At 45.1% G+C, this 13,006-nt stretch overlaps 1 protein-coding gene across 1 annotated transcript in view; it reads right to left on the reverse strand.

Annotated features, from left to right (window-relative positions):
- The window catches only part of LOC133111132 (uncharacterized), a 248,977-nt gene that overhangs the window by 86,649 nt on the left and 149,322 nt on the right, over positions 1-13,006 (reverse strand). Inside the window, exon 3 of the mRNA XM_061221278.1 lies at positions 2,123-2,199. Coding sequence (XP_061077262.1) covers positions 2,123-2,199 — 77 coding nt within the window. The remainder of the gene's footprint in view (positions 1-2,122; positions 2,200-13,006) is intronic.

Consider the following 13,006-nt stretch of genomic DNA (forward strand, 5'->3'; position numbering starts at 1 on the left):
ATATCGCCATGCAAATAATATAAAGAGAGAGAGAGAAAGAGAGAGAGAGAAATACAGAGTGTTACAGTGAGACAGAGAGAGAAATCAGAGGGAAAATCAGTCATGACAACATTCTCTAGCACCTGCATCTTCTCAGGAGTTTAAAAAGCTGGAAGGAGGGATGAAGAAAAAGGAGAGATTCAAAAATGTACAGCTGTTAATTATTTTTTTTAGCGAGCAATTATGCTGAATCTCAGCACACAGGCGGAGATGTTAAAAGGGAGATCCCGGAGCTGCTTTCAGGAAGGAAGGAGGTGCAGTTACTCAGATAATTTCAGTTAACGAAGAGGAGTAGGAAGGAGAAGGAGAGGTTAGCATTAGCGTTAGCGTTAGCAGACAGAGTGGCGTCGGTGAATGTCGGAGAACAGGCAGGAGGCCTGTCCCACCATTGGCCCTCAGTGCTGAAGTAACGGCCAACAGAGACAGAGAGGGAGGAGAGGTTAGAAAAGGGTTAAAGCTGTCGAGCATTCATATAAGATGTCTAAACACCCCACAGTGTGAAATCCCCCAGAAGAAAAGCAGAAAGAGAAGCCCCTTTTCCCAGAGGCAGGGCCAGCAGGGACAACTTGCCAGGTCATATAGTAGAGTGGCATTCTCTACTAAGGTTCTGCTGTAAACTCTCCTACCTAAAATATAGATATTGTTCTGTCAATTTGGAGAATTCTGCTCCTCCTCTGTACCTCTCACTTGTGGAGTGCTGCAGGGTTCAATCTTTGGCCCCATCCTTTTCCCCCTACACATGCACCCCTTGGGTTCCATCCTTCACAAACAAAACATATCCTACCATCGTTATGCTGATCATAGGCAGCTATACCTTCCTCTGAAACCTGGTGATCATCAGTCCCTAACGACTTCAGGACATCAAACTCTGGATGGCAAATAATTTGGCTCTGGCTAAACAAGAGTGCGGCTATTTTATTTGGTCCCCCTGACTCAATCTGTGAATAAGCTGACTCATTAGTGTCCCTGTCTTCAAAGGTTCTCTCGCATGCAAATCTTGGTGTCATTTTTGATTTAGACTGATTGATTTAGATTATAAAAAATAATCATTAAACTTGTCAGCTTAGAGAAAATTTCCATAGTAAGTTTCCTTTTGCTGAAGGACCTGTGGAGATCTATTGTGTGTTGGACTGAATTCGTCTCATCTGTCTCTTACTTCAAAATGCAGCTGCTAGGCATCTCTCAGGCTCTAAGGAGAGAGATCATTGATCTTAAAACTGGATATTTTGGTGTGTTTTATTTAGATTCCATGCCTGTTTCTGTAAAGCACTTTGTAACTTGTTTGGAAAAGTGTTTTATAAATAAAGATACATCTATCTATATATATCACAGCTCTCTTCACTGGTTACCAGTTAAATTCAGGGTTGAATTTATATCTTCTGTTATATCTTTGTGGATGTGTGGAAGTTCATTTCAGTTCAGAGCTTACGCATATTAGTGACATCATCTGTGTTTCTAAACTCTGCATTTAGAAAGGCATATAAAATTTCACATATAACAGCTATTAACAACCACAGAAAATATTAACAGAAGTCAGACTGCACCTATATCCTCAAACGATTTAAGCTCAATTTCATCATTTCAAATATCCTGCTATAAATAAATAAGAAGCTACAAACTAGGAAACATGAGCTCTTTTACAGTCAATGAGTACATTTATAAATTGCAGGAGTACTTACATTCACCTTGCATTTCCTAAATTTTATCACTGAACTGAGCAAATGCCGGATTTTCGGGTGTAATTGTGGATGGTGTCCGAACCTGAGAGGACAGTTGGGAAGCTGAAGAGCCCTGCTGGAACTCAACTCCACTGCTACTCTGTGGTCCTGTCTTCAGGGACAGGTCTAGATACACTGACTCTGGCAAACTGATGGAAAACCGCCATTATGACCCACCTCTCCTGCCCCGGGTGCCACCCCCACCCACCTCCAAACCTGCCCCCAAACTCCGCCCCTATCCACCTGGCTTTACCCCCGCCCCCAACCTCTGCACCCACCTCTAGCCCCACACACGTCCACCTGGCCCCTCCCCAAACCCCACCCCACCCCACACCTAGCCCCGCCCCCAGGTCCCAGGCACCTACTTGATGGCTTGTTTCTCCCCCCGCCCCCGTGCCTGGTCCGGAGTGGCCGTCTGCACCCCAGGCTTGTTCCGCTTGCCCTGGGGGGGGAGGGGGAGGCAGGGAGGGGGAGCAGGAAAGAATGAGCAAAGGAAAAGGGAGAGAGAGAAGGAAAAAACAGGTATGGTGATGTTAGAAAAACACAAGAAACACTGTCAAATTTGTTTGAAAGGTACACAAACACCCAGCTGGCAGTATTCAATCTGAGTTGGTCCTTAGTGGGGGAGTCGACTACATCCATCATCCTGAAAACCACAGGACAGGAACACGGACTGCCAAGGGTTAATGATATCCCATCCGTGGGCCACAAACGCAACAAATAGAGTGCTTATTTGTTCACCAAGAAGGGACCTGGTGTTCTGCTGCATACGGTTTGATGAACGTGACCATGTTGTTTTACTGTTTCATTTGCCAATCAGTTAGAGACAGTAAACACAATACGTGTGCCCAAAATCCCAGCAACGGCAGTGCTGGGTACAGGAATCCAGGAGCTTATGTGGCGTTAATCTTTTTATTATACCCAACAAACATGATAAACAAAAGGGTGAAGGGGGTATCCACGTGTTATCTGATGTGTTGGATCCTATAAAAACCAAAAGAAAAAAATCAGAGATTTTATATCCTTTCAAGGTAAAAGCCCTTGGACCTTCAAAACACAAAGTTCTCTGAGTAACAGGGACAAAAGCATGTCTGCCCAGGGCCCTTATAACTCCTTAAGATCTCAGTCTCCAGACTGAGAAGTCATGGAGATAAAACCACAAAAAAAACACCGCAAGCTTCAGCTGAGAGTCGAGAGACAGATCAATGATGACATTTGTTTCAAGGAGATCCATGTACAGGACCTTTCCGTGACCCTTGACACATGGACATCATTTGGGTTTGCCCACTCCAAGGGTCACAACTCCAAACAACAAGGCCCAATAAGGACAGATGTCTTCATTTAGTTATAAAACCAGTTAAACATCATCTCATATTCTCAGTTCTCACCTATCGTCCTCTTCCTCTAATAATGGGTTTGTATATACTGTATGCTTGTGGTATGACAGAAAAGAAGGCGCTTGTGGATTAATTAAGAAAAGAAGGAAGACATGTTTGATATTATAGGGAAAATGTGCTAACTGCAGCATCATATACTCTAATACATTGCACTGTATACAAGGGCGAAACAACATTTTATTGTAAAGACATTTACAAAACAAACAGTATTTCAGTCAAATATCATAATAGGAAATATACTTAGCTTGAACTGGGTTTCGGGATTGTCGGTGAACACCGAAAGAATGGCAGGGATAGAGTAAAGAATAACTTCAGGGACAGATATTCTCATTATTTCTCCCATGCTCTCTGTAGGAGCTGGTGTGTCTTGTACAAAGTGAATCACGTAGACCTGCTGCAGACACCGAGACAGTGCAAACTGTCCAAGGGTTTGTGAGAAAACCAGGACACACTCAAAAATCATTACATTTCATTCATGTGTGAAGGTCAAGCTTATACGCAATGAGTCATTTACTCTAATGATCCAATCATGAGATTTGCAAAGCTGTGCAACTTCGGAAGCTGTACAGCAGTGGAAATCGACTTTTCGGAAAACAACCTCCAACTGTGTGTTTTTGTTTCCCCATTATTTATCCTCCATCGAATATCTTTAGTAATAATGCATTTAGACATGATATTATTTTGCTTTGACAGTGAGTGGTGGGTTGTGCAGATCGGATGTATTATTCTGTTTAAATGTCACTTCAAGCTCCAAGTCACCGTATTTCTTTTTAACTGAATAAAGAAATGTGTTATTCCGTCTTTGTTTACACCTTTCAATCAGAAACCAGTTCAGACGGAAGCAGGAGAGATGAGCTAAATGTGTAATCAGCTGCTTTAATAGATGAATTAAGTGCTGGGTAACCCTGCGGCTTGGCAGGACCAGGCATGCAGGCCCGTGATTCTGATGACAGCGGCAGAGCTTCCTGGGTACTGTTCTCGTCTCACTGAAGCACAGACACAAATTCTCACCATCTTCCATATTCCATAATAAGGTACGAGATCACAAATTCAGCGCCACGAAAAAGTATTTGCTTCCTTCCTGATTTCCGGCATTATAGTATATTTTCAGCTCTTTCCAGGCCAGTCACCCTGTACGCCATCCAGGGAGATGTCCCCGACCACTGTCAGCTATGACCTTCTCAAGGGTGGTTTAGGCAAATCTGACATTGTGACACATTCTTTATAAAAAAATATTTTTTAAATAAAATCTGATTGATTTATTGATGCTCCTGTTTGTGGTACTAGACGTGTAAAAATGCACAGCTTTCAGTAACTAAAGGCTCGTGGAAAACTGACATTGACCCACTGGAATAAGTAATGATGTCAAAAAAAATAATTCTGGAAATTTCTGCAAGATGCATTCCCAGAATATTCTGCAAACACAAAATGCACAGCTGGCAAATATACTCATTATATTGCCAAAAAGTGCATGTTTACAGTATATTGCAATATACACTCAGTGAGAACTTTATTAGGTAGACCTGTGCACCAGCTTGTCAATGCAAATATTTAATTAGCCAATAATGTGGTAGCAACTAAATGCATAAAAGTATTTCAGACCAAATGTCAGAATGGGGAAGAAATGCGGTCTAAGTGACTTTGACCGTGGCATGATTGTTGGTGCCAGACAGGGTGAATTGAGTATCTCAGACACTGCTGATCTCCTGGAATGCTCATGCACAACAGTCTAGTATAGTTGTCAGTATAGTTTTCAGAGAATGGTGCGAAAAACTAAAAACATCCAGTGAGCAGCAGCACTGCAGGCAAAACACCTTGTTAATGAGAGACGTCAGAGGAGAAGGACCAGACTGGTCAATAAGTAAAAAAAAAAAAGCCTAATAGATACCTAATAGAGTGCATACCTTAAGGTATGGTACAGAAATATTTGAAAAGCAGTAAATATGTATCCGATGTTTAGACAGATCAAAAATAGCAACATTTTAAAGACTTCACACAGTTGAAAAAACAGCCAAGTAAGTAACCAAAAAAGCATTAGCAGAAATATCACTGGATGATACCAATTAAATATTCTTCCATTATGAATGGAAGATCAGTGACCTACCCTAATCTTGTCTGTGAATCGGAATCGGCAGGAACAAATGAACAGTAATGCATGAGCAGCACAGAGCCTCATTTACACTAAACCTTTACACTCAGGAATCAGAGAGACACTACACTAAACCTTTACACTCAGGAATCAGAGAGACACTACACTAAACCTTTACACTCAGGAATCAGAGAGACACTACACTAAACCTTTACACTCAGGAATCAGAGAGACACTACACTAAACCTTTACACTCAGGAATCAGAGAGACACTACACTAAACCTTTACACTCAGGAATCAGAGAGACACTACACTAAACCTTTACACTCAGGAATCAGAGAGACACTACACTAAACCTTTACACTCAGGAATCAGAGAGGAATCAGAGAGACACTACACTAAACCTTTACACTCAGGAATCAGAGAGACACTACACTAAACCTTTACACTCAGGAATCAGAGAGACACTACACTAAACCTTTACACTCAGGAATCAGAGAGACACTACACTAAACCTTTACACTCAGGAATCAGAGAGACACTACACTAAACCTTTACACTCAGGAATCAGAGAGACACTACACTAAACCTTTACACTCAGGAATCAGAGAGACACTACACTAAACCTTTACACTCAGGAATCAGAGAGACACTACACTAAACCTTTACACTCAGGAATCAGAGAGACACTACACTAAACCTTTACACTCAGGAATCAGAGAGGAATCAGAGATACTCTCCCCACTAAACCTATAAGCTTGGGCCAGTCACTCTGAGATGACAATAATAATAATAATAATAATAATGTTATTTAGTGACTTACAGTTGACTAGACTAAGTAGGGAACAATCCCCCTGGAGCAATGCAGGGTTAAGGGGAAAGAGTTGTGCAGGTCTTATTGTGGCTACACTGGGGCTTGAAGCATCAAGCTTCCAGGTCCCAGTGGTGAACCTTAGCCACTAGGCTAGAGGCTGCCCCCGGGATATTTCACTGCAGCAGCCCAGGGTAAGGGACTAGTGATGGAAACTGCAGCATACTGCGCCACCCTGCATCAGCTCTGGGTGAATCTATTTACCTGGACCTTTCGGGACTTTTCACGTGCTTCTATTTGAGCTCGTCTTGGTGGGAACATAACACAAACCCACGGAAGCCTAAGTGAGCCAGCATTTCAACGTCAGCAGGATGTGTTGATAAAAGCTCTCGGTAATACACAAGGACACGATATGGAGAAATAGATTACACCCGCGGGGATTATGTACTCTCTGTGCGCACTATTTCCACTCAGGCATATGACCCAGCTGATTGTCATTCATGCTGCAGTTGCACCTGTGAAATCACACTTTGGGAGCTATAGATGTCAGGAGCACATTATGCAACACTGCCAACGCCCAAACCAGGCCAGGGCAATGTCATTCAGGGCTCTGACATTACCCACCAATCTGAAATATTTGAAAGATTCGAAGGTTAAGCAGAAAAGATAAGGAAACAGATGCATATTCGCCTGCCAAGACAAACAGCTATTGCATCGCTCCTGGTACATATATATCAAAGAAATGTGGCATTATGGGCCTTTATTGCAAAATCTGGAGGTTAACTGAATATTGCATACAGGGATGTGGTTTCAAGTAGATGGATATCTATTTGACATTCCCAAAAAACATTCCCACAATCCCCTGCGAGCAAGTCGGCCTTAGTTAGCATGCAAAGAGACAGTCAAATGTTATTAACCCGTAGCGCATTTCCTTGGAGTTAAAATAGTATGAAATAAGCTTAAACATTGATCGATTCGTTTCTAAACCCCTTTCAACACAGCCAGAGATCAGCAGAAGAGAAAATGTTTACGGCACAGTTTTTCTAATTTGCATAAACTTTTACATTTACAACAGAAATCAGAGGTCATCAGAATAAGGTCTTTGACCTCCAGCCTGTTTGATACGTTTCTCCTCGTAAAGCGATAAGGCCCCATGAAAAGACAATTCCTTCCTGCTCTGATTATTTATGGGAGGCAGACATTCCTCTGTCCAAAGCCATGAATCATTCCAGCTCTCCGCTGCCCGGAGTGGACTCCAGGGAGTCTCCAGCACAACACCTCCCTGCCGTGTTCATTAAGCACGTCGGACCAGTAGCTGATGTAGGATCAGTCTCTATCTCGGCTCATAATGTATAATGCCAGGATATGGCCAGTAGAGCTGATCTAGGGTTAGTCTGTACAGTATCTCGGCTGATAATATATAATGCCAGGATATGGCCAGTAGAGCTGATCTGGGGTCAGCCTGTATCTCGGCTCATAATTTATAATGCCAGGATATGGCCAGTAGAACTGATCTAGGGTCAGCCTGTATTTTACATTTACATTTTAGTCATTTGGCAGACGCTTTTAATCCAAAGCGACTTACAAGTGCATCGGTTCTTCCACAAGTTAAAGCATCACATCCATAACTACAACATGAAGTGCTGTTCTAAACAAAAAATGAAGTCATCGTAAGTGCAAACATTTTCTAGATAAGAGGCATATCGGAAAGGGGGGTGAGGGTGGGGGGGTTAAGGTACAGTTTGAAAAGGTGTGTTTTTAGTCTGCGTCGAAATAGGGGGAGGGAGCAAAATAGGCAAGTCATTCCACCATTGAGGAACCAGAATGGAAAACAGGCATGAACGTGCAGCTCGACCGCCAGGTGCACGCAGAGAGGGAACCATAAGGCGACCAGAGCTGGCAGACCGGAGTGGTCTAGCTGGGGAGTAGGGAGTGATCAGGGATTGTATGTACTGTGGGGCAGTCCCCTTAGCTGCCTGAAATGCCAACACTGGAGCCTTGAATCGGATGCGTGCGGCAATAGGAAGCCAGTGGAGGCCAATGAGGAGCGGGGTGACATGAGCCAACCTGGGCTGCCTGGTGATCAGGCGGGCTGCAGCATTCTGGACCAGCTGGAGGGGCTTGATGGCACACGCTGGGAGACCGGCTCATAATGTATAATGCCAGGAGAGCTGATCTAGGGTCAGCCTGTATCTCAGCTCATAATGTATAATGCGTTTGAAACTTTCTTTTTTGTGCATGGTATGACACGGGTTCTTAAATATGATCTTGATACAGGTTACATCATAGCAACACTGAAACATCCATCAAATGGGAGCAAGCATTGTAAAAAATGAAACTATTTAGAGCAGGGGTGTGCAGCAGGGCTGCTGGGTTGGTTCAGGATGTGCTCAGTACTTAATTGATTAATTAAATTAATTAATGCACCTCATTATAGTGCAGTTGGCTTACCTGCCCTGGGGGCTCACTGTAGGGAAGTTGTGACAATAATTTATCCCACACTTTTTAGAGTGTGTAGTGTAGAAATCGCAATTACAACCTGCAACCATGTCAAAAAGCACAGCGCATTCGTGTAGGCGATCAGAACATCAGCAATCTTTCCTATCCCCCCGACCCCTGGTTTTGAGTTGAACTTCTGTACTTGTGCGCAACATTTTAGCACTCATCAGCACTACCTGTTGCTGAACACAGGGGTCAGGAAGAGTAAAGAGTGTATCTGAGGAGTATTCAGTTTAAATTGGAATTACACATTGTAATACAAAAATGCCATTTGAGCTATTTATTTTATTTGAACTAATGGATCTCCCCAGGAGATTGAATGAAGCCTACATTTCATTGCAATGTGAGGTGTTTTGCTATGTGTAATATTCGAATTAAACCTACCCACTGTCGCTACAGAAGCCATCCGTCTTGTGGAGAAAAAATTTGGTGCGCACAGCTGCTCCAAACGTAGCTGCCATGTGTAATTAAGCACAGTACCTTGGATGTTTATCGAGTGGCACACTCAGCACACGCATGTTACATTTGAACCCTGTGTTGGGGCTTGGGAAACTGAAGAAAATCAGTAGGGGAGAGTGGGGCAAGTTGTCACATGGGTAAGTTGTCACACGGTTAATTTCATGTCATGCTGTTAATTTCTGCAAAAGAAGAGGCACTACTTCCTTTCGTAGTCAAAATCACACTAAGGTGAATATAATTTTCTTATTTTCAACCTTCAAAGGTAAAGAAAAAGTGCACTTTTTATTTAATAGGTAGGAATTTTTAGGTAGGAATGTTCAAAATTATATGAGAGGAGGAGGGACTAAAGTTTCCTTTGATACGTTAGCTGCAGTCCTATTTTAAGCAAACCTGGAGATATAACCATAACTAGCACTGATATTGTCTCGGTGACTTTGGGGCAAGTTGTCACATGGCACACATTTTCCCCACTATAGAATGACACATCAAACATGCTCAAAAATCATTGTCAATCAGCAACTAGGTTTCTTTGAATGTTCTGAAACTTCTTTATTTGTACATCATTATTTCATCTCAACAACTACATTAGTTAATGTCATTTCTTATGGGAATAAAAAACAGCTCATGTATTTTTTCATTGGTTTGATAATGTACTGTGTAATGATATATTTAATACATGAGTTAATGTATTTCTTAACAACTACCTAACTAAGAAAAAGTTAATTTCATGTATAAGTAATGTATTTGTACATCATTAATTACATCAATTACACAAATTATGTCAACAACTACATTAGTTAATGCCAATTCATGTGACCTGACTGTAAAGTGTTACCCTTAAATATGTGGAACAACCGACTGATTCAAACCCATCATGGTGCTTTGACATGAAAAGCCAAACCTTTTGAGGAGTACAAATAGGTCAGTAACTGATAGTGAATCATAATGGAGCCGTTTCACAGCGAGGTAGATGGAGGGAACATAACCACAGAAAGCTAAATGGCACCAGCATTTCAGCAGGATGTTAGCCATCTGTGTTTGCATATGAAAATACTGTCACCCATCTGCATGCTACATTCCTTTCCTGAGAAAGAAAGCCATGCATAGCCACAGAAGATCATGAGCATGCCAACACACACACACACACACACAGGCATGCACCCACACACCGAACGTGTAGAAGCACAAAGCAATCTTTATTTCTGACAGGCAAGAACAAGTTATCGAATGCTCCTCATCTATCATTTAAAACCACTATAAAATGTTTTGGAAGATGGAGGGAGAGAGAGGAGAGCGGGGAAGGAAGGAAGGGAGGGAGCAGGGGATTAAAATAGAATCCAGAATAAAGAGAAAGACAGCAGAGTGGAGGCAGAACAGAGAGCGGCTGGGAGCCTGACGGAGGAGACGACAATCTGTCCACTCGAGAGGAGAGGAGAGCGGCTGCCAGGAGGAGGCAGGTGTGTGGAGGAGGGAGCCAGTTGGGAGCCCAAATCCCAGGCTTTCAGAAGGGCCTCCAGCACAGCGTCAGTCTGCCCCACCTCCTCTGCTGGAGATGTCAGGGGCCGCATTACCTCAGGTATCAGCAGTCGCCTGGCAGTCAATTTACCACCTTCAGCCTCTATCTGCCCCAGCTTCAGTCTCTATCTGCTCCAGCTCCGCACCTTCAGTCTCTATCTGCCCCAGCTTCAGTCTCTATCTGCCCCAGCTTCAGTCCTTCAGTCTCTATCTGCCCCAGCTTCAGTCTCTATCTTCCCCAGCTCTGCACCTTCAGTCTCTATCTGCCCCAGCTTCAGTCTCTATCTGCCCCAGCTCCGCACCTTCAGTCTCTATCTGCCCCAGCTCCGCACCTTCAGTCTCTATCTGCCCCAGCTCCGCACCTTCAGTCTCTATCTGCCCCAGCACCGCACCTTCAGTCTCTATCTGCCCCAGCTCTGCACCTTCAGTCTCTATCTGCCCCAGCTCTGCACCTTCAGTCTCTATCTGCCCCAGCTTCAGTCTCTATCTGCCCCAGCACCGCACCTTCAGTCTCTATCTGCCCCGGCTCCGCACCTTCAGTCCCTATCTGCCCCAGCTCCGCACCTTCAGTCTCTATCTGCCCCAGCTTCAGTCTCTATCTGCCCCAGCTCCTGTCTGTAACTACCCCAGCTCCACAGCTCCTGTCTCTATCTGCCCCAGCTCCTGTCTGTAACTGCCCTAGTGTCAGTCTTTATCAGTGCTTCAGTCTGTATCTGCCCCAGCTCCACAGCTCCTGTCTGTATCTGCCCCAGCTCCTATCTGTAACTGCCACATCTCCACAGCTCCTGTATGTAACTGCCCCATTGTCAGTCTGTATCAGTGCTTCAGTCTGTACCTGCCCCAGCTTCATTTAAGAGTATATTTCGGCATTGGAAATCAGGTATGTGAATTTAGCCAATCAGTGTATTCAGTGTAAACACACACAACCAATTGCAATATGATATTATTGTTAGCTAAATTAGTTCTATTTCTTTATTAGCTTCACTTTAAGCTCTATGGGAATTGGATTTTATCCAATCTCGAGACTGAAAACGATCTACGCAACGCCATCTTGATGGCCAATCAGGGCAAAGATGCGCTTTAGCGACCGAATTTACATACGGTTGCTATATAAGCGACATCGCAGGCCGTCATTCTTTCTTCTCAAATTTTCAGCGCAAGGTTAGCAACCTAGCTGGAGACTTACGTTTCTACCACGCCGAAGTTCTTCGTCTGCGAGCAGAAACGCGCCGCTGTGAGGAAGGAGCTTTTTTTCCCGACTCAAAGGCCCTCGCTAGACGACGTCGAGCTCGAAGATTCGCCATGAAGCGGTGCCAAGGGTGCGACGCAGCCGTGGAGGGTACGGACCCTCACACTGCTTGCGTTATGTGTCTCGGCGAGACCCATGCTCTCGCGGCCTTAACTAAGGTGACCTGCACCGCCTGCGCTGCACTCGGGGCGCAGGAGCTACTGCGCCGGGCAAGCATGCACCGCGAAGACGCCAGTTGGGCTGACTTCCCGGAGCCTTTTGCCATGCACTCTCAGGAGGACAGACCGAACCTGCGCGATGGCAGGGTTCCGTCTGACACGGCCCATCTGGAAGAGGCGCTCCTGACCCTCGCTAACAGCTCTGGGGACGAGGACGACGACCTCCTTCTCCACTCTAGTGATCAGGAGATGCTTCCAGACGACAGTTTGGAGCCTTCCGGCTCTGTCGCTATCCCAACGGCGACGGGTGAGTTGGAGCACCACCCCTCCCTGTTGAAAGACTTTCCGGTCGTGATGAAAGCGGCGGCGACCAGAGCGGAGCTCCCCTGGCCCCCTCCTCCTGCAGCGCCTGTAAACCAGCTGGTGGCTCCAGTGTACAGGCGCGACACACCGAGGCACGGTGTGCAACCGACTCCCGTCTGCCCGTCTGTACAGCACTACGTGCAGCTAACCTGGGATAAGCCTTTCTCTACGAAAGCCCCGGTAGTGTCTTTTTCGCCTTTCACGGTGGTGTCGGGCCGACAAAAGCTTCAGACGGAGGGGGTTCCGCGACTCGAAGATTCCTTGGCTACTCATCTCCTCGCCCCCACAGCAAGGTGGAGCGCAAGGAAGCCTAACCTTCCCACTCGGTCTGGGCAGATATCAGCTGCCTTGTCTGAACGTTCGTTTATCTGCGGTTCCCAAGGCGCCGATGCAACGAACAATCTTGCTATCCTAGCGATAGCACAGACGAACTTGATCGAGTCCCTTACTTCCTCCCTCGCAGATGATGTTTCTGCCGAGCTGAGGAAGAACGCGGGCGCAATCCTGCACCTCACCCAGGGGTTGGCACAGGATTTTGGACGGATTATGGGCTGGAGTGTAGCCTCTCTCCGGCACTTATGGCTAGCGAACTCGGCACTCCATGAAGCGGACAAGGTCCCCCTCCTCGATGCCCCAGTCTCTCTCGACGGTCTCTTCGGTCCAGCGGTGACCGAAGCGATAGCGAGGTTTAAACTACTGGATGAGGAG

The sequence above is a fragment of the Conger conger genome, chromosome 15 (assembly GCF_963514075.1).
Source record: "Conger conger chromosome 15, fConCon1.1, whole genome shotgun sequence".
NCBI classification, from domain to species: Eukaryota; Metazoa; Chordata; class Actinopteri; order Anguilliformes; family Congridae; genus Conger; species Conger conger.